The sequence below is a fragment of the Dama dama genome, chromosome 10 (genome assembly GCF_033118175.1).
Source record: "Dama dama isolate Ldn47 chromosome 10, ASM3311817v1, whole genome shotgun sequence".
Taxonomy (NCBI): domain Eukaryota; kingdom Metazoa; phylum Chordata; class Mammalia; order Artiodactyla; family Cervidae; genus Dama; species Dama dama.
This window is the reverse complement of record NC_083690.1, coordinates 36,505,898-36,532,112: the sequence shown is the minus strand read 5'-3', so window position 1 is coordinate 36,532,112 and position 26,215 is coordinate 36,505,898. Positions and strand designations below refer to the sequence as shown.

The 26,215-nt window shown below is 54.8% G+C and overlaps 2 protein-coding genes and 1 long non-coding RNA gene across 4 annotated transcripts; 1 reads left to right on the top strand and 2 right to left on the bottom strand.

The window, feature by feature from the left end:
• Positions 1 to 1,184: 1,184 nt before the first annotated feature.
• Positions 1,185 to 13,523, bottom strand: TFR2 (transferrin receptor 2). 2 transcript variants are annotated; one of them, XM_061153544.1, is made up of 19 exons: positions 13,489 to 13,523; positions 12,366 to 12,426; positions 11,903 to 12,155; positions 11,616 to 11,802; positions 8,931 to 9,071; positions 8,733 to 8,844; positions 8,528 to 8,650; positions 8,066 to 8,182; positions 7,802 to 7,941; positions 7,278 to 7,441; positions 6,475 to 6,594; positions 5,961 to 6,043; positions 5,805 to 5,868; positions 5,644 to 5,711; positions 5,483 to 5,559; positions 5,305 to 5,389; positions 4,982 to 5,209; positions 4,471 to 4,611; positions 1,185 to 1,926 (listed from the first exon to the last, which is right to left on the bottom strand). In XM_061153544.1, exons 2-19 carry the CDS (start codon positions 12,396 to 12,398, stop codon positions 1,651 to 1,653), a joined length of 2,412 nt encoding a protein of 803 aa, XP_061009527.1. In that variant the 5' UTR covers positions 12,399 to 12,426; positions 13,489 to 13,523; the 3' UTR covers positions 1,185 to 1,650. The 2 variants fall into 2 exon arrangements, with proteins under 2 accessions (XP_061009527.1, XP_061009528.1); XM_061153545.1 differs by lacking the exon at positions 13,489 to 13,523 and having other exon boundaries at positions 1,185 to 1,497; positions 1,638 to 1,926; positions 12,366 to 12,638.
• Positions 13,524 to 13,662: 139 nt separating this feature from the next.
• LOC133063186 (uncharacterized) lies at positions 13,663 to 15,196 on the top strand. Its single transcript, XR_009694371.1, has 2 exons — positions 13,663 to 13,918; positions 14,976 to 15,196. It is a non-coding gene; the product is annotated as an uncharacterized LOC133063186 (long non-coding RNA).
• On the bottom strand, positions 13,936 to 24,060 carry ACTL6B (actin like 6B). Its single transcript, XM_061152311.1, has 14 exons — positions 23,963 to 24,060; positions 23,442 to 23,518; positions 23,099 to 23,264; positions 22,697 to 22,797; positions 19,769 to 19,866; positions 19,016 to 19,110; positions 18,844 to 18,950; positions 18,048 to 18,137; positions 17,821 to 17,882; positions 17,583 to 17,697; positions 17,393 to 17,473; positions 17,190 to 17,285; positions 16,910 to 16,996; positions 13,936 to 14,140 (listed from the first exon to the last, which is right to left on the bottom strand). Exons 1-14 carry the CDS (start codon positions 23,985 to 23,987, stop codon positions 14,060 to 14,062), a joined length of 1,281 nt encoding a protein of 426 aa, XP_061008294.1. The 5' UTR covers positions 23,988 to 24,060; the 3' UTR covers positions 13,936 to 14,059.
• Positions 24,061 to 26,215: the final 2,155 nt, after the last annotated feature.

Genomic DNA, 26,215 nt, shown 5'->3' with positions numbered 1-26,215 from the left:
TTGTCACCCTCCACTCCCAGCAGGGACTGGGTGCCAGCACAGGTCTGGGCTTGGCTCTGGTTAGGTGGGCTGTCTGTAGCAAGTTGTGGGGCAGAACTCTGGGTGCCTGTGGGGATCTGCCCAGAGTATCTTCTTGTCTGAGTGATCTGGACATTAAATAACAAATGAAGAACCACTATGACAGACTGAGAGGCTGTGGAAGGAAGCAAAAAGCTTTGCTTTTGCTTTTCAAACAAGAATCTCCACACTTTCTTTTCTTTTTTTTCCCCCCATACTTTCATTTTGTACCAGCCCTTGTAAATTATGTAACCATCCCTGGTTCCAGGATAGGGTACAGGGCCAGTCTCCTAACTGGTGGTGGTCTCGGGTTCAGTTCAGTTCAGTCGCTCCGTCGTGTCCAACTCTTTGCGACCCCATGAACCACAGCACACCAGGATTCCCTGTCCATCACCAACTCCCAGAGTTTACTCAAACTCATGTCCTTTGAGTTGGTGATGCCATCCAACCATCTCATCCTCTGTCATCCCCTTCTCCTCCTGCCCTCAATCTTTCCCAGCATCAGGGTCTTTTCAAATGAGTCAGCTCTTTGCATCAGGTGGCCAAAGTACTGGAGTTTCAGCTTCAACATCAGTCCTTCCAATGAACACCCAGGACTGATCTCCTTTAGGATGAACTGGTTGGATCTCCTTGCAGTCCAAGGGACTCTCGAGTCTTCTCCAACACCACAGTTCAAAAGCATCAATTCTTCGGTGTTCAGTTTTCTTTATAGTCCAACTCTCACGTCCATACATGACTAATGGAAAAATCATAGCCTTGACTAGATGGACCTTTGTTGGCAAAGTAATGTCTCTGCTTTTTAATATGCTATCTAGGTTGGCATAACGTTCCTTCCAAGGAGTAAGTGTCTTTTGATTTCATGGCTGCAATCACCATCTGCAGTGATTCTGGAGCCCCCCAAAATTAAGTCAGCCACTGTTTCCCCATCTATTTAACATGCAGTGATGGGACCAGAGACCCTCCTATGTCCTCAGGAAGCTTCCTTAGTTCCTTAGAAGGAGCTCTTTCCCCCGTGTAGACAGCATTCCAAGGTGTATCCTCTTTGGGTCCTTCTGCCCAACCCTTCCCCAGGTCTCCAGGGTGAGGTGAGGGTGAGTAAGCCACATAAAAGTGCTGTAAGCAACAGATGCCACAGGTGGTTTATTAAGGTTCAAGCCCCAGCCCCTCCCACTACAGGCCACATGTTGTCCATAAGGTTATGGCCCCAGCAGTCTTTCCCAAGGATGGCCAGGTCCCAGGGCTTAGGAAACCTTCCATAGTGGTCTCTAGCTGTTAGGGAGACCGCGGCTACTGAAGAGGAAGGGGCTGTGATTGAGGGGGCAGATGCTGCTCTCTGATTGGCTGACAGTATGACCATCCCATTATGGAAGGCACTGCTCACCTACTACCACCCTGGGTCTGGGATGCAGGGTTGTCTGCGCCGGCGTCATCGCTGGGCCCCTGAGAATTACGGTAAGGACTAATAAATTAGTCAGCAATGGGAGGTGATGCACAGGCATCTCTGTCACCCAGAAAGCGCTCAAGAGAGACCAAGCGCTCTCGCCAAGGGGCAGGGGCATGTTCCCAACCCCCGCCCATACCCCGCCATGGGCCTCAGAAGTTGTTATCGATGTTCCAGACGTCCCCGCTCAGCGCGTTGGCTGCCCCCTGCAGCGTCCAGGTAAGCAGGGCCAGTTGGCGCCGGAAGCGGCTCTCCTGGAAGCCCAGGCCCCTTGCCACCTGGGAGGAGGTGGCCCCGGGGCCGCCGGCGCGCAGCAGCCGCACGTGGTCCAGAAGCGCGCGGAGCGTGTGGTCTCCGCGACCCAGGAAGATGTGACGGAACGGGGAGTCGGCCGGCGACACGTACTGGGACAGGAAGTAGAACTCCACCTGCGCCGAGAAGGGGACCAAGTCGAAGTCCGAACCGCAGTTCCAAACCCACCTTGGGACCTCATGCACGCTGAGTCAACACAGTTGAGCAGCCTCTTTAAGGCCCTTCTTTTGGCTACCCAATCAGGAAAGGCCGGAATGTGACGTCACCAGTAGTCAGGTAGGATGCGCCCTCCCATCGCGTTTCGGACTGGATCCCTTTCTTTCTCCCTTGAGCCTCCAACCCTCCGTCTAGGACTCCCGGTCTTCCTTCCTCTTCCATTCACTTCTCTGCCCAAAGCCTCAAAGAACCGTCTATCGTCCTGCTGTTCCTCACCTCTCCACACCCCGGTCATTCCTGCATCCCTCCGTGAATGTCCACAGCTCAGAGTCAAAGGTCAAGGGGACAGGCCGGCCCTTAGGAAGTGCCTGACCCTGGGTCCTCACCCTCTTGACTTACATGTTGTTCAAACTTCCTGTGATGGCCTCGCTCCTAGCCCAGTTCTCCCACCTTTCTGCCAGGGGCTCCGATTCCTTCTCCTCCCACCTGTGGGCAGGCCCAAGTTTCGACCTCCACCTTCCTGCTCGTCTCATGACCTATAATACAGTGGTTTTCACCCCTGGCTGCATATTAGAATCACTTGGGGAGGGTTTTGGGGTTTTGTTATTGTTGTTTTTTGAGGGGCAGCATGCTGGGATCTTAGGTCCCTGAGCAGGGATCAGATCTGTGCCCCTTGTATTGGGAGCACAGAGTCTTAACCACTGGGCTGCCAAGGAAGCCTCCAGCCTGTCCATTTTTCCTTCCAAATGTCTCACTTCAGGTGGTATTTGCCACCCCCACCAAAAGTTCAGCTGCTACTAACTTCATTCCCTCTTCAAGCCATTACAATCTGGTCAAGACCCTCCTAAAATTCCACTTTGCTTACATCACCTGCCTGCTTAAAAACCTTCCAGATTTCCTTGATGCCCCAGACCCCCCAAACCCAAACCCCAAAGTTGATCCCTAACCCACTCCCCTCCTCTCCTTCACAGGGCTTCTGTTCTGGCTCTGCTGGTCCACACCCTGCCCCCAAGGAAAGTCAGACCTGTCTCACTGCCACGCCTTTATACCTGGTCTCTCCACCCTGAAACATCCTCTTTTGGCACCAACCCAAGTTCTGTCTGTTCTTCAAGACTTATATTATAGTCTGAAGCAGGGGTCAGCAAACTTTTCTCCTTCTTGCAAAAAGCCAGACAGTAACTATTTTAGGCTTTGCAGGCCATACTGTTTCTGTTGCAGCTACTCAACTTTGCTCCTGTAGCACACAAGCAACCACACACAATAGGAAAACCAGTGAGCATGGCTGTGTTGCAATAAAACCTCGTTTACGAAAACAGGTGGCAGACCAAATTTGGCCTGCTGGCTGTAGTTTACCAACCCCTGGTTTAGAGCCACGAAGTTCTCTGGGTCTGGCTCAGCCCTGTTTCGGGTTCTGAAGCCCTACCTCTTATTTTTCTTTTCTTTTTTAGCTCTACATCTTTTACTCTCCAGCTCTGAGTGTGAATCGTTTCTCATGGCCTAATCGTGTCCAGATGGCCTTTATCTCTTGGGGGGGGGCACACGGCAACTTCAGGGGGAGGAGGTGTCTTTTTGTGTCTCTAGAGGCTGGCACAGTGGGGGTTAGAGCAAGATCTGTTAATGAGAATAAACCAAGTCCAATCCAAGAGAAAGGAGCCAGGACAAAAGAGCAAGAGGCGTGGGTTTGTCAACAGAAAGACAGTACGACAGAAAAAGGAAGGGGGAGAGAAAGAACAAGACCTTGCAAAGGCCAGACACAGCATCCCCAAACTGCACATGCATGTGGGGTTCCCTGTTCACCCCACACTCACTGAGGATGGCCCTGCTTAGCATTTTGCTCTAGACTTTCCCCCACACCCACAGCCCCTACGCACTCAATTCTAGAGGTCAAAGGGTTGCAGAGTTGAGTTCTTGGGGTAAGGAAATGGAAGAGGAGGGGTTGGAATTGGAGATGGGGTGCAGGTTGCAAAGTATTCAAAGCAAGCGGGACTGGCAAGGGAATAATAATCTTGTATAACTTTCACATGACACCTCCTCCAGGCAGCCTTTCTGGGGTTCATCCATCTCACCAGAAGGAAGAGGGCTCTCTATGCTCTGAATTTAAGCTTTTTGCACCTCCCGAACCATAATCCTGCACCTCTTAGACTGTGGACCACCGTGGACTTGCTTGTGGGCAGGGGGTGGGTCGGCAGTGGGGAACCGGAGGAGGCGCGATTTGTCTTAGTTCTGCAATTGCGGTAGCCAGGCAACTGTAGCCAAGGGGCTGGCGTGCCCTGTCTCATCACTTTGCCGGCCCGCCTCAGTGGTGGCTCCAGCCTGGCGGGCCTGTAAGCAAAGGACTGCGCGTCTAGGACTGGCAGCGCCGGGACGACAGAGACCCGTGAAAGCGAAGGGGAGGAGGGCAGCGCGCAGGCGCCAGGTCTGGAGGTGGGACCCGGGCCTGGAGGAGGGACCCCAGGCCGCCGGAAGAGGGCGGGGCGGCGCGGACGGGCTGGGCGGGGCCTCACCCGCATGATGCGCACGTTGTACATGCGCATCAGCCTCTCGTCGCTCTCCTCCGAGCTGTAGATCTCCTTCCGCAGCTTTTCGGCCGCACGGATGTAGTCCCCTCGCGCCGAGTACACCCACTGGAGGGTCAGCCCGCGGGCCTGAGGGCGGAGGCACAGGCTGAGACCGGCGGCAGGGGCCAGGACCCCGGCCTAGGGTGGTGGGGGTCCAGGTGCTGGGGGGATGGGCCTGGGACCCTGGGACTGGCAAGGGTGGGGTGGGGGGTATAGGGGGACAGAATGCTGGGAGCAGAAGGAAGGGAGAGAAGCCCTGTGCTGTCGGGCGGGTGCCAGCGGGGTCCTAGGGCCTTAGTGACTGGGGCGGGTGTAAAGGGGCCAGATTGGCAGAGGGGCCCTAGACCAAGGGGGAGATGGGGCAGATCCCCCTGGCCCCGGTGGCATTTTCACGGGATGTGGCGCGTCGCTCCCCATACCCCACCAGAAACCCGAAGCGAGGGTTGGCGTCTCGAACCTTGAGGTCCCCAGAGAACTCGTTGAGGCTGCCGATGTGCCTGAGGACCACGTCCCCGTAGCGGCCGAAGTCGAGGGGCAGTAGGTGATCGTGGCTGAGCCGGATGAGGAGCTGCCCTGCGAGCTGGGCCACGGCCTGGGCCACAGCGGGCAGGCGGCCCCGCAGTACCTTGTGCAGGTTCTCATAGGTGTCATCCTTTGTGTGCAGGAACGGGTATGCCGGGCCATCCTGCCGGGACAGGGCGGGAAGGGGGGTGCTGGCGCGCGGGCAGGGTGCGGGCAGGCCCAGGGGCTACCGCTCTGGGACAGGGCCCGAAGTCTCACCTCCATGAAGGAGAACTCAACGGCAGGAACCCCCGCAAAGGCCGTGAAGGAATAGGCGCTGCTGTCCATGGGCAGCGGCCGGATCCTGGGGAGGGGCAGGAGGGAACGCGGTGTGGCTTCAGGGTCGCCCACGTGTTCCCCCTGCCCCCAGCTGTCTTATGTGCCTGCTGCCACTTACACCTCGGCTTCCCAGCTGTGGTTGGTGACCACCACCTGCTCGTAGAGGGTCTGCCCACTGCGGTTGGGAGAGTCCACCTGGGGGCAGGGTTGGGGGGACACTGGTCAGGCTCTAGCGGCCAGCAGCTTCCCTTCATCCCCTGCTCCTGGCCGGGCTCTTGCCTGCTTCAGAATGTTCTCAATGAGGCTGATGAGAAGGGGGCTGGTCTTGGCATGAAATTTGTCATCCCCTGCGGAGAGGGAGGGATGCCAGGCCTCAGGCTTGGCACCCAGGGGCAAGGTGCACCCAATGGGGGCAGGTGGCGGCACTGCCCCCCACTCACCCAGCACTGCGTTGTCCAGGCTCACATAGACCACAGCCTTCAGGTGCAGCACACTAAGGTAGCCCTGTGGATGAGGTGTGGACTGTGAATTCCCCCCTCCTGCCCCCTCCCCACCTCTCCCCATCGCCTGACTCCCTGCCCAGGACCCCAGGGTACCTCCAGCCACTCCATGGAGCCCACACTCCCGAAGTCACCACCATCCCAGCTGATGAAGAGAAGACTTCGGCGAGGCTGGAAGCCTGGGGGCAGCAGGGGGGTGGATGGTGGGGTGGTGGGAGGGGGGGGCTGGGCTTGGCTGGGGGGCCAAGCAAATATCCCCACCTCATTGTCTTCCTCGGTCCCGGTCCCCTGGGGTCTCTCCTTCCCTCCCACCAAGCCCCCATCCCAGCCCATCTAACCTGGGTCTGCCCTGACTCAGCTGTATCAGTGATGGGGACTGCTTGCATAAGGTTTTTCACTAAGGACTATTAGTACTTTCATGTTTAAGTGAAGAGATGGAGGTGAAGTGACTTGCCTGGGACCAAGCAGCCAGGACGTGGAGGAAGCCAGGTTTGGAGCCCCGGTCTCAGTGGCCACCCTCCAGCCTGTGCTCCTAACTGCCTCTCTGCCCTGTCCTGGCTCAGGCCACACAGCCCCAGCTGCCCGGCCCAGGCCCAGGTCCTGACCTTACCATTGCTCACCATGGAGGAAAAGGTCCGCACCAGCTCCAGCAGTATGGCGGTCCCCACAGCAGACTTGGCCGCTCCTGGGCCCCATGCATCCCTCTGGGCCCCGATGACCACATACTGATCTGGGGGAGGGGTATTGGGGGCCCACCTGTTACGTGGGCGGAACCCAGAGACTTCTCCCTCGACCTTGGGAGGGTCCCTTTCTCGAGGACCCTCACATCTCCGCAGCCCCAGCCTGCAATCCTGGCTGTCCCTAAAGAGTGCCTCTCCTCCCGTTGGCCCTTCCTTCCCGGATGGTCCGCTCCTTCATCAGGGTGCCTGGGGTCATTCTGGACTCCATTATCTCCCTGATCAGCATGTCCCTCTGTTCACTGAGTCCTGATGAGTTTTCCCCTTTTAAATCTCTCTCTGACCCTTCCCACTCACACTCCCACCACCAGCATCCTCATCGGAGCCTCATCACAGGCCTCCATGTGCCGCTCCTCCAGTGCTTCGAGGTACCACGCTCTTCAGCTCAAGAACTCTGATTTCTCACTGTTATCCACATCAGGTTATGTTTGAAAGGCTCGTCTGTTGTAGTCTGACGTCTCTTACATGCTCTAACATCATCCAGCTTAGGCTTGTTCACCTCTGGTGCTAGGGAACTCGCTACTGTGCAGAACTGCCCGTTCTATCTCTAGACAGCTTTGAGCATGAGGTCTCAGTGCCCCCCACTCCCACTCAATCCCAGCCTGGGCCCAACTTGCCAGCCTCTCCCCCGCCTCCCCGGTAGGTTGTGTGTGTGATGCTGGGCAAGCAAGCACACCTGGCTCGGAGCGGCCCTCGATGCAGCCAAAGATGTTACTGATGGGGGTGGAGGCCCTGTGGTTGTTGACCCCCAGGTGCAGGCCTGGCCCAGGGCCCAGGCGATAAGGGGAGACTGGGAGGTGCCCCTGCCATTCCTGGGGGGCCACAGGGCCTTCAAGCTTCCTGGAAAGGGGTGGGACAGAAGGAATTAGTGGCAGAGAGGCCCAGGCTATAGACGAGTCCAAAGCCCCCCTCTTCACTCCTTCTCTCCCTCCCATCCTCTGGCTCCAGCTCTCTGCATCTGTACCCTGGCTGAGGGGCCAGACTGCCTTGGACAGTTGTACAGGTTGTATCCTTCTCAAGGGTGCCCAGCAGAGGTTGTGATATGACCTGGAGTTCCACTCACCAAAGGGTGGCCCCTGGCAGGAGGCTGTGCCCACCCAGAAGAGCCGTCTTGTTCTAGCTTACCCAAGACACCTTATGAGCTAGCTGCAGCCTACCTCTCCCTGCCTCCTCCCCTCCCGGTCCCTACATGGTCCTCACCTCAGAAGGAGGGAGGCAATGTCCGCACTGATGGGCTGGGCTGGGATGCTTGGGAGACCTGAGGATTGGACTGGAGGGAACTGGGTCTGATTGAAGGAAGGGAAGCCAGGCGTATAGGGGTCCCCCGTTCCCAGGTGCACCTGTTGGGAGAGGGGTGCCCAAACTGAAACGGAGCCAAGCTGTCAGAAGAGCATGCCAGCCTCATCCTAGGCAGGGCGCAACAGCCCAACCCCTGGAAGGCATTACAGCTCCCCCAAGACTCACATGTCCATACACAGCCCGGTGGCTGGACAGGCTGAGCTTGTGCGGGCCCTGGGAGAAGTCTGCCGGGTCCGGATATATGAGCACTCCTTGGGCCCCAAAGTCCTGAGCACTGGCCACCTGGGGAAGGCACGCGGCTAAAGGACCCATTCTCCCAGAAAAAGCAGGTTGAGAAGGGAAGAAAATGCAAATAAAAGTGGGATGGCAGGGCCTCTGATCTGTAGCTGTGAGCACCGGGTGGACCTCACCTTCCATGCTCCCGCAGTGCCTTGGCAGCCCCCAAGCCCCATATTCCCTCCTGATTCTGTTCCCCTGGCGAGTTTCTTACAGCCCGTTTGGTTCTCCCTTTTCTCCCTCTGACAGCCTCCTGGACGCTTCCAATTTGCCGCCATCCGATCCTCGGGTTCCCCAGCGGGCACCCTCCCCGTTCCACCACCCCAGGTTCCATCCTCCGGGGACCCTCACCTTCTGGGCAAAGTTGATCACTCCCAAGCGCACCAGCAGGAGGCGCCCCGCCGGCTCCACACCCCGAGCCCTCAGGTCCTGCAGGTCCTCCGGCCGCCCGTAGTGGGCGTACACCAGCTTTCCCTGGGGAGAGGAGGATGCGGAGGCCGTGAGGCGCGCCCAGGCAAAGGACAGGCCGCCCCATCCTGAGGACCGGCAGGCTCACCGTGGCGTTGCCCGTGGCGCTGTAGGGGCAGTAGACGTCGGGGTCCTCCAGTGGCAGCTGCTCCCCGTGCTTCCCGGAGGCATCAACCCAGTGCAGGGTGTTGGGGCGAGCCCTGAGGAGCCGGGGTGGTGAGCGCCCCACCGACAGCCCACCCCACCCCCGCCACGCCCCACCCCACCCCCACCTCGCAGCACTCACGGATCTGGGAACTGCAGCCCCACGTAGTGCGTGTCCATCCACACGTGGTCCAGCCTCTGGCGCAAGAGCTCAGCCCTGATGTCCTGAGCCAGGGCTGCCATTCCGGCAGACCCGGCTACCCTTTCCCGAAGACTGGTCTGCCTGTGCAGGGAGAACGGGGATTGAGGTGCTGGAGGAGGCAGGGGCTGGGACGTCTTGAGTGCCTGGAAGAGAGGGCTGGAGCAGGGAAAGATGCCAGAGGTGTAGGCCCCAGCCCTGGGCGGTGAGGGGCTCTTAAATCTCTCCTGCCATGACTGCCAGGGTCTCCAGGACTTCCTTCTGCTTACGCCTCAGCTTCTGATGGTCAGGGGTGCTCTCCACCATCCCTGAGGTTCTCCCTGCGGCAGGCCAAATGACCCGCACCACCAATCTATCATACTGTCCCCTCCACATCTACATGCACTGGCCTGCGCTTTGCCCCTGGCGTGAAAACACTTTTCTTTGAAAGGGCTCTCCAGGCAGAGGTGAGGGTCCTGCACCCCTCTCCTCCTCCAGCTGGGCCTCGCGGGGACACCTTCTACCACGGTTGCCAGTGGAAGCTGGGGTCACTTGTCTTGGAGACCTCACCCTGTCTTCTTCCACAGTCACCACTTAGCTAGCCAGCCTGCTGTCACCTGAACGCTCCCCGATCGTCCATCTTACCTGTGCCAGGGCCACCTCCACCCCCCACATCCTACATGCACTCTCTCTAAACCAGCTCCACCTGTGCTCTTCCCATGGCAAACAAAGTCCTCCCTCCTCAGCATCAGACTGAGTGCCCCTTCTACCTTTCACCTCGGCAGAAACCTGACTGTCCCCTGGGAAGCCACGTCTCCTGCAGGACACTCGAAGGCAGCTCAGGCTCTCATACCACAAGAGGCCGGAGAGGCGCATGCTCCTGGCTCCACTGCGCACATTTCTGACCATTTCTCCACAGGTGAAACTCTCTTCCTTCACAGCCCGTGCCATCCAGCAACCCCATCCTTTGTCCCTCCTTACGGCTCTTATCTTCTAGCCAATTGGTCACTTATCCACTGTCAGTGAGGACCCTGGCATCTGGCCAGCCACTTTCCTGGCCACATCCTGAGTCTTGTCCCCACAAGTCCATCTTTGGAATATTGATCTGATTTACTGAACACCTACTAAGTGCCGGGCAGAGCGGTCGGTGCTGGAGACTCCAGGATAAATAGGACACAGAATCTTACTCTCTGACCGGAGCTTTTCAGTTTGAAACTCACTCCCTTAGCATCACCATACCTGTTGTTTGACCCCATCGGGCACTCCACACTGTCTGATTTCTCCATATCTATCAGTTCTTCCCCAGCTTCCCTCCTTCCCCATCCAGCCTAGAGGCATACATCACCTATTGCCTGTTCCCTCTCACTGCCTCCCTCTTGCCTCCCTGCCCTTTGATGGCATCCACAGTGCCACACCCCACCCCTAGACCTGTCAAACCATCCACTTACTCAGGCTGTACCCAGACTACTAAGTGTTGCTCAAGAAAAAAAAAAAGTCCATGCATTTTGCTGATGCCATAGATTTAAGATCTTCAAGCAAAATGGACCCAGCAATGTATCAACAAAAAATGATACACCTGGATCAAGTTTATGTTGATCTCATGAAGACAAAGAAATCTAATAATACAAATGACTACATAAACATTAGAGAAGAAAAATCATGTGATCATTGCAATACATTCTGGAAAAATGTTTGAAAAAAATTTTGATTCTTGTTCCTCTTTTCTGATCATTAAAAAAAGTCTCAGTAAGCTAGGAATAGAAGGATACTTCCTTAATTCACTTTTAAAAAGCTGATTGGGGGGATTCCCTAGTGGTCCAGTGGTTGAGACTCTGCTTTCACTGCTGAGGGCCCGGGTTCAACCCCTCAGTTCCCCTTAGTCAGGGAACTAAGAGCCCTTAAGCCAGTGCGCCATGGACACAGTGACAAAGTATTAGAAAAACATTCCCATGAAAGTTAGGAAATAGGCAAGGATATGTATTATCATCATTACCTAAATTCATATCTTCTCCAATGCAGTAAGAAGTGAAAAAGACCTAAAAGATGTATGCATTTGAAAAGGAGCTATGCATCTCTCACTAAATATAGATTATATGATCTTCAACTTGGAAAACCCAGGAGAATCCACTGAAAAAATGATTCCTGACGTCTTCTCTGGACCTACCGGGCGGCAGCTCCTTCCCAGTAGGAAAAGTTGACCTCAGCAGGACAAGAGGAACACCGGCCTGCTCCTGCTGGGATGGCATCCCCCACAGATTGAGAGACAGTCTCTGCCCACAAATGCATTTGTTTCTTTTTCTGGTTCCCTAAACCCCTATTTCTCTGAGCCCCCCAGAGCTCCCCACTGCCACAGGTCAAAACCTAAGTGTGTCCTCAGCGTGTTGTTCAAGATTTTCCTGGGTCTGTCCCACCTCATAGGTGGATGCTGGACCCCCTGTGCTTATTAAGTCAGTTCCCTCGGCTCCTAAATATACCTTCTGCAGTCTCATTTCTGGAAGTCCCCCCTCACCCCCCAATGCCTGCCATCCTTCCCAGGACCACTGCACAGAGAGGTCAGGGCGGCAGGTGGAAGGACTCAAGGTCCTGGGCGAGGAGGACTCGAGTGGATGATGGTTTTTGAGGGCCGGAACGGGACAAGCTGATCCTCACCTGATGGTATCTTCCAGATGCCCCTCCCCCAGGAACCGCAGGAACATGGCCTGGAGGTCACTCCAGTACAATGTGCCCTGGTGAGAGTCTGGGCTCAGCTCATCATTCAGGTCCTCGCTGACCACCATGACGTCATCTCCGCATGCCTGGCACGACCCCCGGAAGGCCACGTAGCCCAGGAGGAAGGCTGGTGGGTGGCAAGATGGAGATTCTCCTTGTGCCCTTCCCTGGACCCCAGACATCGCCCCAAGCCCAGACCCTCCAGTGGGAGTGGGGGTGACTCTCACCCCCAGTGAAGATCAGGAGGGCTGTCAGGACCAGGTAGGGGGCCGCTCTTCGTCCTGCTGCTTCCCAGAGTCCAGGGTTTTGCCGAGCTGGTCGAGAGCCCAGGGGCTCAGGGCCTCTCAGCTCCATGGGGAAGAAGTGGGCCGGTGGTTCAGCCCCCTCCTCCCCGTCTTCCTCTTCTTCCTCCAGGCGTCCCTGCTGGGTGCCCTCCACACGCTTGTAGATGGTCTGAGAGGGTCCTGGGGACAACCTTTGCTGTGGGGGGCGTGGTGTGCATGAGATAGGGAAGGGGAGGAATCTGGCAATAAATAGTGACTTTGGGGTGCCATGAACACAAGGCAGGGAAGAGGGTCCTGAAAGGCAGGCTGGAGGGGAGAGTTAGAGATGGGAATGGGAGGAGTTGGGGAAGGGGCTGGAGGACCTGGAGAGAAGGCCTAAGGAGCTCCCAACCGCGCCCGATCTTACCGCTCTTCGGAGTAGACCCCCAAGCCGCTCCATGCTCGTGACCCCTCCTGAGCCCTGCAGGCTGTCCCCCACCCCAGTGATAAACCGTTTGTGGGAGCCCCAAGAGGCCCCTTATCGGTCCTGGCAGGCAGCCTGAGCCCAGGCCCTTCTTCACCTCCCCCCCTCGCAGGGTGGGGTAACAGTCCTGGTTTCAGTCCAGCCTTCCAGACATGGCCCCCCGGCCGAGGCTAGAGGACGGACGAGGGGCTCTGTCCTCCCCTGCCAATCCTTCCACAGTCCACTCCTGCCCCCTTCTTGCAAAACAATCAATTTTTTTGACCTTGGGGCAGACTTTGGCCTTTAGTTCCCATCAGGGCTGGGGGAGGGAGGCTGACGGCCAGGGAGGGTGGAGATAGGGATGGCCCTTCCCCCCTCCTGCTTCTTCCCCTCCCAGTGTCCTAGGGGACTCCGTCCTAAGCTCCTTACCACTAACACCTCTGCCCCTTCCTCACTGGCCTCACAGGTTCCCCAGTACCCACGCCCCGAACACATTAGCTACTCTCCCTGTTTGGACTCAGGGGATCCCCAGCTGAAGGGGCTACAGCAGTGTGACCTGGGGTTTGGTCTGTCCCATTGTCTGTCTGAAAGGGGGGCCTAGGCTCCTGCCAGCTGCTGGGGAGGTGGGTGCATGGGTAGGAGCACGTGGTCAGGCAGGACCAGAGAGTGTTCCAGGATGGGGGTCCTGCCTGGAGTCGGGAATCGGTGGAAAGAGTCCTGACCGAGACGTGGGCAAAGCTGGGTGACGTTGGACAACTCATGGTCCTCTTTGGTGGCCAAAGGATTTGGACCATCTTTTTGGAGCCTGGGGGCCTCAGAACACATATCACAGACACAAACTGCTAAATTTCACCTACAATTCCAGGCCGAGAGCGCAGGTCCCCAAGCCACGCGGAGGAACCCAGCACAACGAGTTCTGGAATAGGGCTCAAGGAGCCGGTGTCCGGGTCTCCCTGGGAAACCTCGGTTCCTGCCCAAGCTGGGAGGGAAGTTCTGAGCTGCTGCTGGGGCGAACCAGTGCCCCAGTCCCTGCCCCACACTTGTCACCACCTAGCGCCCCGGGAAAAGACAGCGCTGACCGGCTCACCTCAGCTGTGTGTCCAGGGGAGTTTTAAGGGCTGCCTCGCCGGGGGGCCAGAGGCCCGCCCACCCAGGCCCCACCTCCGGCCCCGCCCCCGGGGCTGCCCCCCGGCTCCGTCCCGCCCCGGCTGCCTCCTCCCCCAACTCGGCTTCCCTCAGCGGCCTTATTGAGCGTCTCTAACCCGTACTCGCTTCGTGATCCTCCCTGGATTGCGGCCCCTCTGAAACCTGAGGCATCCGTGATCCCGCGGCTCTGCCCTCGCCCGCAGACTTTGCCCCGGTGTCCACCGTGTAATTCTGAATGGATGTAGGTGTGGCCCTCCCCTCTCTTCCCTCCAGTCTCCTGCCCCAACTGCCCACCCCCAAAGAGGCCAAACTTTTTTTTTTTCTTAAAACATGTTTACTCCATTTAACCCAGAAACTTCACAATCAAGAGGGTAAGTGGGGAGGGGAACAAAAGGGGGGCGGGGCTGTCGATCCTGCGCCTGCAGAGCCGAGGTGGGGGAAACCGTCTCCTTCCGTTCGCTTTCCCTCCCCCACCGCTGCGGGGCGGGCCTGTGGGTGGGGAGGGGGCGCCCTCAGGGGCACTTCCGCTCCACGCACTGCTTCCCGCCCTCCTCATATTCCTGCTTGGAGATCCACATTTGCTGGAAAGTGCCCTGGGTGGGGGCGACATCAGCGGTCAGGGAGGCCCAGTATGGAGGGAGAGCAGGTTCCCCACACTCCACCCGTGGAGGTTCGGAATCCTCCCCCTCCCAAGCCCACATTCCTCCCGCAACCACCAACTTGCCCCATCTCCCTGCCCCCTCCTTTGTATTCAGAGGGCGGGTACCCGCTTCATACCGTTCAATCAACGATGCATTCATTGAGCATTTACTGAGCACCTGTCTGCTCGGAGCCCAGGGCAGTTCGAGCTGGGAGGTGGACCTGCCAGCCGCAGGCCAGCGAACCGGTGCTCCAACACTCCATATCCCCTCTCCACCAGATACCCTGTCACTCCATCGGGCCTTACATGCCAAGTCTCTCCCTCCCTCCCAAGAAAAATCTTTCCTCCACCCTTCTCACCATCCGACACCACCTAACATCAAGGTGGGGATGATGTCTTTACTCTGGCACCCCACCCCCACCCCTGTTGAAATACACCCCGTGAGGTCCTCCAGCCCTGGCACTTTAGACTGTACCATCTCTATGATTAGTTGCATCTGCCTGAAAGTTAGTGTGTGTGTCCCTGTTTCTGGACACACCTTCCTGGACCACGTTGCCTCTCCCTTGGCTTCTGCTTACTGTGCCAAAGCCCCACCCTTCCCACCATCTCTAGTTTCCAATGCAGATCTCCGTGCTGAGTTCCCAACCCAAATTCTCAACTGTCTTTCGGACACCTGGTCCTCAGTGTCTCCTGGGACCTCACACACTCAACATGTCCATGACTGCTGTCACCATCTTTGCCCAGCCCTGCCTCAAACCTGCTTCTTTGGTCTTTCTCGCCTTCTACAGTTGCCCTGTCCAAATCCAGTGGCCCCTTGCCACGTGGAACACTTGAAATGGAGCTATCGAGCACTTGAAATGCAGCTAGTCCAAGATGAAATGTGCTCTCGGTGTCAAATCTGCACTGGCTATTGAAGACTAAATCCAGAGGATATAAAACATCTCAAATTTTATATTGATGACATATTGAAATGATAATACTTTGAATAAATAAGTGTGTTAGTTGTTCAGTCGTGCCTGACTCCTTGTGAACCCATGGACTACAGCCCACCAGGCTCCTCTGTCCATGAGATTTTCCAGGCAAGTATACTGGAGTGGGTTGCCATTTCCTTCTCCAGGAGATCTTCCCAATCCAGGGATCGAATCTGGGTCTCCTGTACTGCAGGCAGATTCTTTACCAACTGAGCTACAAGGGAAGCCAATAATTTGAATATATTGGATTAAATACAATATATTCTTAAAACTTAATGTGTTTCTTTGGACTTTTAAAAAATATGGCTACTAAGCAATTTTAAATGACATACATGACTCATGTTACATTCCTCTCGGACAGCACTGCCAGCGGCCAGCATCCTGGGTTTCATCCTTGACCCCTTTCCCTCTTATCTCTCGTATCCAAACAGTGTCTACATTCTCAGTCAGACCTCTGATGAGCTCCCAACCCTCTCTCCCCCACATCCGCTCTGCTGGAAACCCCGGGTCACAGTGGAGACCACGGTAATCCTCTCCTACCCACTGTCTGCTCTGCAGCCCAGGTTGTGTGCTTAGCCGCTGAGTCGTGTCCGACTCTGTGTGACCCCATGGACTGTAGCCTTCCAGGCTCCCCTGTCCACGGGGATTCTCCAGGCAAGAATACTAGAGTGGGTTGCCATGCCCTCCACCATGGGATCTTCCCAACCCAGGGATCAAAGCTAGGTCTCCCGCACGGCAGGCGGATTCTTTACCGTCTGAGCCACCAGGGAAGCCCAGGTGAGCTTCCTCAACTCTGACCCCACAGCATCTACCCCCACCTGTGGCCTTGCCTGACCCTCCATGGGGCCACACACCCTCTCTCCTGCTTGGCCTCCTAAGTTCTCACTTTCCCATCTCAGCTTGAAGGCTCCTTAGAGGCCCTTCCTGACCCCTGAATGAGATCAGGTCTTCCTTTGAAGGAACACCCCGCACTTTGTGGTGACCTCCTGTTTGATGGTCTTGGCTTCCAGACTGTCCCCACGCACGAAGGCAGGGACTAGGTCGGGCTGTCTGTCCAGGTGCATGGGAGGCTTGCCAGGACTTCTCCCAACCCTGAGCTGTCTTCAGGGGGTCAGTCTTCTGTCACTCTGACCCTTGCTTCTGTCCCTTTGGGGCACCTCCTCTAGCCAATATCCTCCTTGTCCTGTCATGTCCCTGCTATCCCCATCTGTGTGGCTGACACCCGTCAGATGCAGTTTGCATCTTTACCTCTCTGCTCAATGTCTTGCCTCTGCCCCAGCAGCTGCTCCAGACTCAATTCCCCACCCACCGCTGCAGAACCACCCTGACTGCTGCCTTCGGTTTGTCCCTTGCTCACCACACTATGCCCACTGCTACCCATTCCGTGCCTCTAGGACAATAGAAAGAGCCTCCCATCAAGGTCCCCTTGAATTCAGCTCATACCCCCATCCCCAAAGACTCATGTCGGACATAACCTTCCCAAACATGCCTGTGGCCATCACATCACCTTGCCCCAAACCTCTAGGGGCTCACCCTGGCACACAGACCACCACAATCTCATCCCAGCCAACCAGTCCGGCTTCCTGTCCTCCACTCCCTGCTTTGTGTCCTGAGATTGCATTCACCTTTCTGGGAGCACTGACTGCCCTTTCATAAACAATGAGTGAATGAGGCAGCAGGCAAGGCAGTGGGGGCGATCTGGATCTACTGTTCCCCACATTCAGCACTAGACCAGGGCCCTCCCCTCTCACCAGTGAGGCCAGGATGGAGCCCCCGATCCAGGGGCTGAACTTGCGCTCCATGGTGCTGTTGCTGGCGATGAGCTTCAGTCTCATGCTCTATGAAGAAAGAAGGGCTGGGGGAAGCAGACACCTGGTTCTGGGAAGTGGGAAGGGACAGGGCTCGGAGTGGGGAGGCCATAGCGGGAAGGAGCTGCTTTGGTGGCTGGAATACTGGCTCAATGAGTGGGAAGGAGGAAGGACTTGGTGTTGAAGGGCTGGCCCAGGGCCCTGGCCGGGGGTGGGCTCCTACCGGTGGTGTCTTCTGGGAAAGCTCTCGATTGAGCCTGTCAGTGAAGCCCTGCAGGAGCGTGTTCCCGCCGGTGACGATGACGCTGCCGTAGAGGCCCTGAGAGCAAGGGAGGAAGAGTGAACGGGCAGGGGACGGCCCCGCCCTGCCCCCCACGCCGCCACTTCTCCTGGACCCCTCCACCCAGATGCAGGCTTGGGCCTCACCGGACGAATGTCAATGTCGCACATGCCGATGCTGGTGGTCACCACGTGGCCCACCCCTAACATGGTGTTCCCCGACAGGCCCTGTGGAGAAAGGTGACTGGGCTTTGGGCCCCCTGTCCCCTCTCCCCAGCCCCCTGTCATCCTTAGCTTCCCCCCAGCCCCAGGATCCAGGGACCCCAGCCAGCCCTACCTTGACGTTGGAGGGATCAAACAGGCCCTCAGGGATGCGGAGCCGCTCTGCGCCGTAGTCTGTGTTGTAGCCGTTGGGCATCTCATAGTGCACTGTAGGCATCTGTGCAGCCACCCTGCCCGGGAAGGAGTGAGATTCCGCTTGGGGTGCTCCTGAAGGACCAGGGGACCCCCCGAGTCCCAGGCCTGCCCCTTTCCCACCCCCCCCACCCCCCCCGCCAGCCGTGGGCCCCACTCACTGCTCATCATAGGGAGAGTCTGAGACCTGCAGCACGGAGGCCTGGAAGTCCTGGATCACCTCCTGAGAGCCCAGGGACGTGGTGAGGGCTGGGCTCCCTTCTCAGGCCCCCCCCCCCCCCACCTGCAGGGCCTCTGTCCCTCCCCGCTGCTCACGGTGGGGGAGGGCGGTGAGGGAGGGCATAGGAGCTGGAGGGGTGGTTTCCGGGGACCCTCTCCAGTGCCTCACATTGCACATGTAGTTATGCCAGGACTTGGAAACCTGGGGTAACTTCTCCTTCTTCTTCCAGTTTGGGGGTGCACCCTCCCGTACAGGCTCCTGTAGGGGCACAATCGCCCTTCGCATCCCACACTGACCCAACCTGCCCTGTCCACACCTGCCTCCCCAGCACTCGCCAGCTCTGCGGCTAATGGGCACCGGGTTCTCTGTTCTGTTGCCCAGAAAAAGTGTTTCTCCCCCTTCCCTATTAGAGGAGAGAGAATGGGGAGAGCCCACCCCATGGATGCTGTGCACGCAGGGGGTACAGATGATCTAAGGCCTCGGTCAGAGAACTTGGAGAAGGCTTGGTCGAGGGCTTGGAGAATCCAGTAGGAGGCCAGACCTTATGGAAACAGCCTTTTACTGAGCCATGTTCCACATGGGGATCCCTTGCATGCAGGGTCTCATTTAATACTCGCAGCAGCCCTACATGCAGTTTTTCCACTTTGCAGAGGAGGAAACTGAGGTTCAGGAGCTTCAGTCTCATGCTCTATTTCACACAGTTCTTCTGTGGCAGAAGCAGACCTTGAACCTTGGCCTATTGGACCCCAGAACCCACCACACTGGCCCTCATACACACATCCTTCTAGCAGTTGGCTATGGGACCTTGGCCATGTCCCTCAACCTGCCCGGATCTCTGATGCCTCAATTGCAAATTGAGGACCCAGGATCCTCTTGGGGCCTGGCTGCTCCCCACCCTGATATCTGATAGGTCAGGGGGTTGACAGTCATAGGGTCAGTGCCCAGGACATCCCAGCGGCTCCACCTTGGCTGCGATCATGTAAGGTGGGATGATGTCAATGGCCATTTCCTGGAAGAGCTCTCGGCACTGCATGGAGATGAAGTCCCCTGCCAGGGGTGACTTGACAATGCCTGGAAAGGAGGGGGTGTCATTGCCTGGTTCCTCAAGGTGACCCCGACCCCTATCGAGGCCCCACCTTGCTGCAGGACGTAGCCATCATGCACTGGAATGGCCGTCGTGTGGGTGGCCCCACTGTCCAGTACCAGACCTGTGGAGCGTCCATTTGCAAAGCTGGCATGGGAGGGGTAGGTCAAAGAGCCAGCAGCAGTGAACAAGGAGGCTGGAAGCTGATCTGGCCTACTCTCTATTCTCCTAGGTCCAGCCCAATCCCAGTCTGTGAATCTCTCCTTCTGGCCTGTGACCCATTTGCTAGAGAAAGGCAGCTGAGACCCTTTGCCACTTTTTTCTTGTCTGAATCACACTTTGTTCCTCTATTCCTTCCTTCTGAATATCCAGCCTCTCTTTTTAGTCTTAGTTCTATGTCCTACGGGATCCCTGAAATTAGGGTCTATATAGCCCCAGTGCCTGGCACAGGGTACAATGCAAAGTTGATCCTTTTAGAAAAATAAATGGGAAGGGAACATCTCAGTGTTCCTTCTCAGTATACCCTTCCCTTCTCTCTCCAGCCCTAGCCCCTGTTGTTTAATTGTCCCAACTCTCCACGCTCAGCCTGATCCAAGGAATAGGAAAGGACCACTGGTCTGGCCACCCTAAGATACAAAGCACTCAGCTCCCAAGGGCTCTTAGCACTAATGGGGCGTGGGGGTGGGGGGTGTCTGCCCATCCAGGATATTTATCTCCATAGGATCAGGCCCAGCCTCCATCTTAATGCACCACAAGCTCCACCCTGACTCTCCATTCTCGCAGAGCAGCTTAACCCAGAGGATACGCAGTAAGCACAGCTGTCTTGCATAAGAAGAAAGCAGGAATGTTGTACTGCTCAAACATCAGCTCTGTCAGCTTCTCCCGTTTGGCCCGTGTGTTCCACTGGGGAGAAAGTGCAAGAGGCGAAGTTTCAGGAAATGAAAGGCACCAATCTATGTACACACCTTCCACATACGCAGACCTGTTTTGCACTGAGGACAGAGGTCAGGTCCCCTGACCCTCATAGGTCTTTAGAATGTTGAAACTATAAAGAATTTGAAATATCACAATTAAAACCCAACTGAAGAAAATAAAACTCAGAGAAGGAAGTTGGCCAAGATCACACAGAAAGCTCTTGGTAGAGCTGGGTCTAGAGTCACAGTCTCTTGACTCCTAGCCCAGAGCTTTCTATTGTGCAATACACACTTCAGGCCAACACCCTCCCCCTGCCCCCCACAAGACCCCAGTACATCCCTCTTTCCCACTCTACTCGTCTCAGAGATAATAAAGCTGAAAAAGTACATATTTCTGGGTAAAAATGTTGGATTGAATACAAACATTTACTTTTACTCTCTCCCAGGCTACGCAGGTAGTCGTGTTTGACTCTTTGTGACCCCATGGATTGTAGCCTACAAGTCTCTTCAGTTCATGGGATTTTCCAGGCAAGAATACTGGAGTGGGTTGCCATTTCCTTCTTTAGGGAAATCTTCCTGACCCAGGGGTCAAACCTGCAACTCTTAAGTCTCCTGCATTGGTAAAATAGTCTCCTGCATTACCACTAGTGCCACCTGGGAAGCCCTTATTCCCTCCCAAGATCCCAGCAAAATTATAATAAAGGGAGAGTTAAAAAAAAAGAAAACCATAAACCCACAAAAGCCGACAGGCACATAAAAAGATGCTCAACATTTGTGGCCATTAGGGAAATGCAAATCAAAAGCACAATGAAGGACTTCCCTCATGGTCCAGTGGCTAAGACTCTGCACTCCCAATGCAGGGGACCTGGGTTCAATCCCTGGTCAGGGAACTAGATTCCACATGCCACAACTAAAGATCCCACATGTTGTAACATGTGCTACAACTAAGACCTGACACAACCAAACAGATAAATATTTTTTAAAGATAAATAAAAAGTAACATTCATGGGACAGGAAAGAGCTCCTGGAAAATAAAGATAGAGGAGCAGAAATTAAAAGCTTTATAGAAGAGTTGATAAATAAATTGAGGGAATATCTTGGAAATAAGAGGAAAGAGAGACATAAAATATAAAAGATGAAAACATTAGAAGAATACCAGTTTTGGAGGTACAAAATCCAAATAATAGGATTTCTTAAGAAAGAACAGAGAAAATTGAAAGAAATAAATCAATAAATAAGTAATTAACTTTTTAATTGAATTAAAAGACATAAGTTTCCAAATTAAAGAGACACATTGAGTGTCCAGAGCCATGAACAAAAATAAACCAATACAATATTGTGAAACTGTAAAACACTGAGGACAAAGTGAAAATTTTATAAGCTCTCAGAAACAAAAATAAGTTACATCAAAGGATCAGGAAGTATATGACCTTGACTTTCTTGATGGCAACAGTAGATGTTGGAAGACACTGAAGAAGTGCCTTCAAGATTCCATAAAAAGGGATTTCCCTGGTGGTCCAGTGGCTAAGACTCTGCACTCCCAATGCAGGGGGCCTGGATTCAATCTCTGGTAAACTCATGCCACAACTAAAGATCCTGCATGCCACAACAAAGACTGATGATTCCATGTGGCACAACTAAGACCTAGCACAGCCAATTAAATAGTCTTTTTAATAAAAAAGTTCCAAAGAAAAATTATTTCCAACCTGGAGCATTATACCTAGCTAAACTATATATCCAAGGTTAGGCACGAAAAGTCTCAAAAATGTTACTTCTTATGTCCTTTCTAAAGCAATTACTGGAAGATGTGCTCCATGAAAACAAGGGAGAAAATCAAGAAAAGAGTCATGATCCACAGGAAACAGGACTTCTAATACAGGAGAGAGGTGCAGTGTTTCCTTAAGATGAAGGTGAAGGGAGATGTCAGGATTATAGCTACATCTTCTGCCTTGAAGCTAACTAGTCTAAAACAGAGCAGGTCAGTAGGCTCCTGGAGAGATTTCTTGAAGATGAAATTGATGAAACACCTAAAGCAATTAATGTCTTCAGGAAAGATAAAGATAACTGATGAATAATTTCAGGTCACATTATTAAGTAGATAGAAAATGAAGAAAAACAGAAACACAGAAAATTTTCAGTGCTAGAGAAAACAAATAATTGCACAAGAGGAAAATAAACCATAGTTTATTGCCTGTCTCAGCATACAGGCTGATTAGCTTACATAATAATAAGAGTATAAACACTGAATCTTAAAAAAAAAAAAACAAAACCCTAAACTGCAACTGTACTCCAAGTAAGAAAAAATGTGTGTGGTGTGGGTTGGGGAGGAAACAGAGCTAAGTGCTCATTTTGTATAGTGGGAAATCCATAGATAATACCTAGAGCTAAAAAAATTCACAATCAGCAATTTATGATATTTAGAGACATAAAAGGTAATGGTAAAAAAAATTAAAAAGCTAAAAGAGAGAAAAGCAATTGTTTCTGGAAAAGGGATAATAGAAGGAGGAGGCTATGCATGGCAGTTTATTTAAAAAAATTGATTCTGTATAGGTGTATATAACATTGACCAAACATTTCAGTTAAAAGGTCACACGGGGACTTGGGGGGTGGGGCAGTGTGTAAGGATGACTGGGGGAAAGGTAAGTGGAGAGAGCAGAAGAGAAGGAGACATGGAGACTAACCCAGGGCGGACGAAAAAGTGGTTGAACCTGACGGAGTTGGAAGGAAAAGTTTGAAAAGTAAAGAGGAGTGATTAATGGCTTGAGGAGAGGTGAATGGCCTGCCCCGGGGCTGCAGAAGGGGCTGGACTACGCACTTACCGGGGCCTCTGACATGAGCACTGGGTGCAGGTTTGGCTCAGACTTGACATGCTTGCTGTAGGTGTGATCCAGGATTGCACGGAAGCACTCCCAGTCCTCAACTGGGGCCAGGACACCAGTGGAGAGATGAGGGTGGGCAGGCAAGGGTCCAGAAACAGGAAGGAAGGAGGGAAGCCAAGTCCAGGGGAGGGGAAGTGAGACAAGGTCCAGCAGAAATCCCCCCTTTCCCGGGAATCTGGTGGCCCCTTGTGAGAAACCAGGCAGCTTTGGAAAGTAGTGAGGGCATCCCTGGGACTTGGGCAGCTGCAAGGAATACTCCGTGAATGTGGGGTCCTGTGCCCCGGGTTGTGGGGTGTGGGTTCTGGGTCTGTGTCAGGAGTCGGTAGGTGGGGGGTCCCATACTCATGCCATTCTTGAGGGGAGACATGACTTCCGCTCCATCTCGAGGCACGTGGAGGGCGTTGGTGTCGATGTGAAAGATTTTCCCTTTCTTCTCTTTCTCCCCCTCCAACTCCAGCCCGCCCCCCTCCTCCGCGGCCAGCAGCCCCACCGTGGTGGGGAAGTCAGCCTGGAGCGGGGCATGGACAGGAGAGAAAGCCGTATCTTGCAGGGCCCTCAGCCCACCCCCTGGGTTTACTCCCACATTCCCGCTCAGCAGAGCTTTTCTCTGGGCGCTGAGAGCCCTGGATGACTGGGTAGCCTGGAGGGGAGCCCTAGGATTTGGGCAGGGGGCTGGAAGGCTCACCTTGGGGCAGTCCTCCCCAGCGTACCCAGCGCGGACTGAGAAGGAGCCAATGTCAAAGACCAGCGCCCCCACCTCATCTGTGCGGGAGACAAACTTGTGAGGGGTTATCTCCCAAACTCTCTCTCCATGGATTGCTCCGAGAGGAGATCTGGGCAGAGTCACCTTCAACCCGGAAGGGTCAGGTGGGAGCTCGGCCAGGAGTTCAGAGTCCTGGGAGTGGGAGATCAAGACTCCAAAGTCCCTTTCTGCCCAGTGGCCCTGTTCAGGCCACTCTCCTTGCCTGGCTAGGGGCCGGGCGGAGACGGATTGAATGGTGGAGAGGTTGGGCCAGGTACGCGCAAGCATTCCGAGGAGGGTCGAAGGTTGGAGTGATGCAGGACCCAAACCCAGGGCTGGACCCGCTCGAGCGCAGAGGTGACAGGCCCCGGGGTGCCCAGAGCTTGGGTTGCGTGGGCTCGGGGCGCTGGGATTCGGGCGAGGCCGCCCCAGGCTGGAGATCCCGAAGCCCGAGGCTCGCTCACCTCCGCCGTAGACGCCCCCGCTCATAGTGCCCTCTCAGCGCTGCTCGCGGCCCGTGGGCGGCGGCAGGATCAGCACCGAGGCGGCCGGACAGCTCCCGGGATCCCGGGCGGGGCGGGGCGCGGGACGGCCAATCGGGAGGCCAGGGCCCCCGCCCCCAACGGCGCCGCCGATTGGCTGAGAGGAGAGACAATAACCCGGCCGGGGGCAGCTGCTTTAAAGGGCCAGACACCTCAACCTTAGGTGGCGGGGAGGAGATTGAGGGGAGCGAAGACCTCGAGGCTGGTCCTAAGGGACAGGCTGGAAAAGAGCAGGACTACACAAGAGATTCCTTGTCCATTCGAAGACCTGCGGGGTGATTGAAGGGGCCCTTGCTCCCTTACTTTTAAAAATGGGATCTAGGAGAGGGCGCCATACTCTTGGGAGACGTGGCCATTCTCAGGCTCCTTAGCAAGGTTCTGCCATACCCAGGACTGAATGGGAGACAAGGGAAGGGAAGAAGAGGGAGAGGGACGGGAGGAGGTGTGTCTCCATTTTCTCCCTGTTTCTCTCCGTCCTTGTCTGTCTGATGGCCCCTCTTTTCCTCGTTGGTCCCTGTTGGCCTTATACATACACCTATGTCCACACATGGCTCTCAGCTCACATTCACCTCTCTTTCTTCTGTTTTTCTCAGGAGTTATTTATCAAGCAAGTAGGTTTTCCCCTAATAGGCTACTAAGTCCTTCCGGGCTTCCAGTATGAGGCCACCTCCACAGTAGTTTTGATAGAGAAGGGGAAGGAGCACTTCTGACAGCCTGGCTCAGCTGAGAGACTCTTATGTGAGCATGTGTGAAGGTGTGTGTCTGTATGTATGTGTCTGAGAGTGTCAGCATATGTGAGTACATGCATGTGTGTGTTAGTCATCTTCAGTCATGTCCAACTCTTTGTGGCTCCGTGGACTGTAGCCCTTTAGGTTCCTCTGTCCATGGGATTCTCCAGGCAAGAATACTGGAGTGGGTTGCCATTCCCTTCTCCAGGGGATCTTCCGGACCCAGGGATCGAACCTGGGTCTCATGCATTGCATGCAGATTCTTTACCGCCAGAGCTACCAAGGAAGCCCTTGTGCACATGCATATGTGTGTACATATGTGCATATGAATACATGCTTGTGTTGGGAGCACTCCCACCTACTTGTTTAGGGGTGAGTGGAGCACTAAGAGCAGAGATAGCAGAGGAAGAGGATTCTGTGTGATGACTGAAAGCCCCTGAAGTTCTCTGCTTACCAGATACTCACTCTGTAAGGGCTCCACCCTTCCTTAGCCAGAGGACAGATGGTTTGAGCTGGCTCATCTGTTATCCACTGGCGGCAGTGGCATTTCACATTCCCAGGGTTGGTTCTGAGTCTGGACCTGGCTCCCCTGCCTGGAGGCTTCAGTGGGAGCGGTGAGCTGTAGGAGAGAGCTGACTCAGGAGCTGGGAAACTGAAATAGTCCAGAATGAGCCTAGGGTCAGTAATCTGCCTCTATAAACTGTGGCCTGGATGAACTGGAACAGCCCCTTAACCTCTCAGCGCCTCATTTCTTCATCTTCTAAAATGTTGAGGTGAGAATTAAAGGAAGACACTGGATGAGAAGTGACTCTATTCATGGCCTGCACCTCTCCTTTTGGTTGTCATTGAATGATGCTGCTTCACTTCCCCTTTAAATTCATCTTGTCAATTGCCACTACTCCCTCCCCTATCCCAGTCTGGACCTCAGATTCAGAAACTGTCCCAGTCAAGGGGAAACTTTACTGATCATGGAAATAAGGCCTAGATTTTATTGGGATTTTCCCAGATACAAGAAGGGCTCTATCTTGGGTCATACAGTTCACTGGGGCAGAACCAGGACTAGAACTCACATCTCTCGTCAGCCAGTTGACAGATGATTCTGTGTCCCTCTGCAAGTTTCACTGTTCCCATCTGTAGGACAGCTGGAGGTGAGGACTCAATCTGATGCTAGAATCAAGTTTCTGGCTTGATTCACTCCCGGCTAAGTGCTAGGGATACAGGACTATTCAGCAAACATTGGGTCTTAAGAAAATCCCTGGGTGTTTTTAGGCTTTAATATTATCATCCACATATTCATAGAAATCTGTAGTCTATCTAGTAAGGTGACTTTCCCTCTCATGGTTGGTACAAAAGCTACAGTGAACTACAGGACTAGACTTATTTCCCAGTCAACTGTGGCCAATTTTCATTTGTCATAGGATCTGACATGATATTCTATTGCATGATG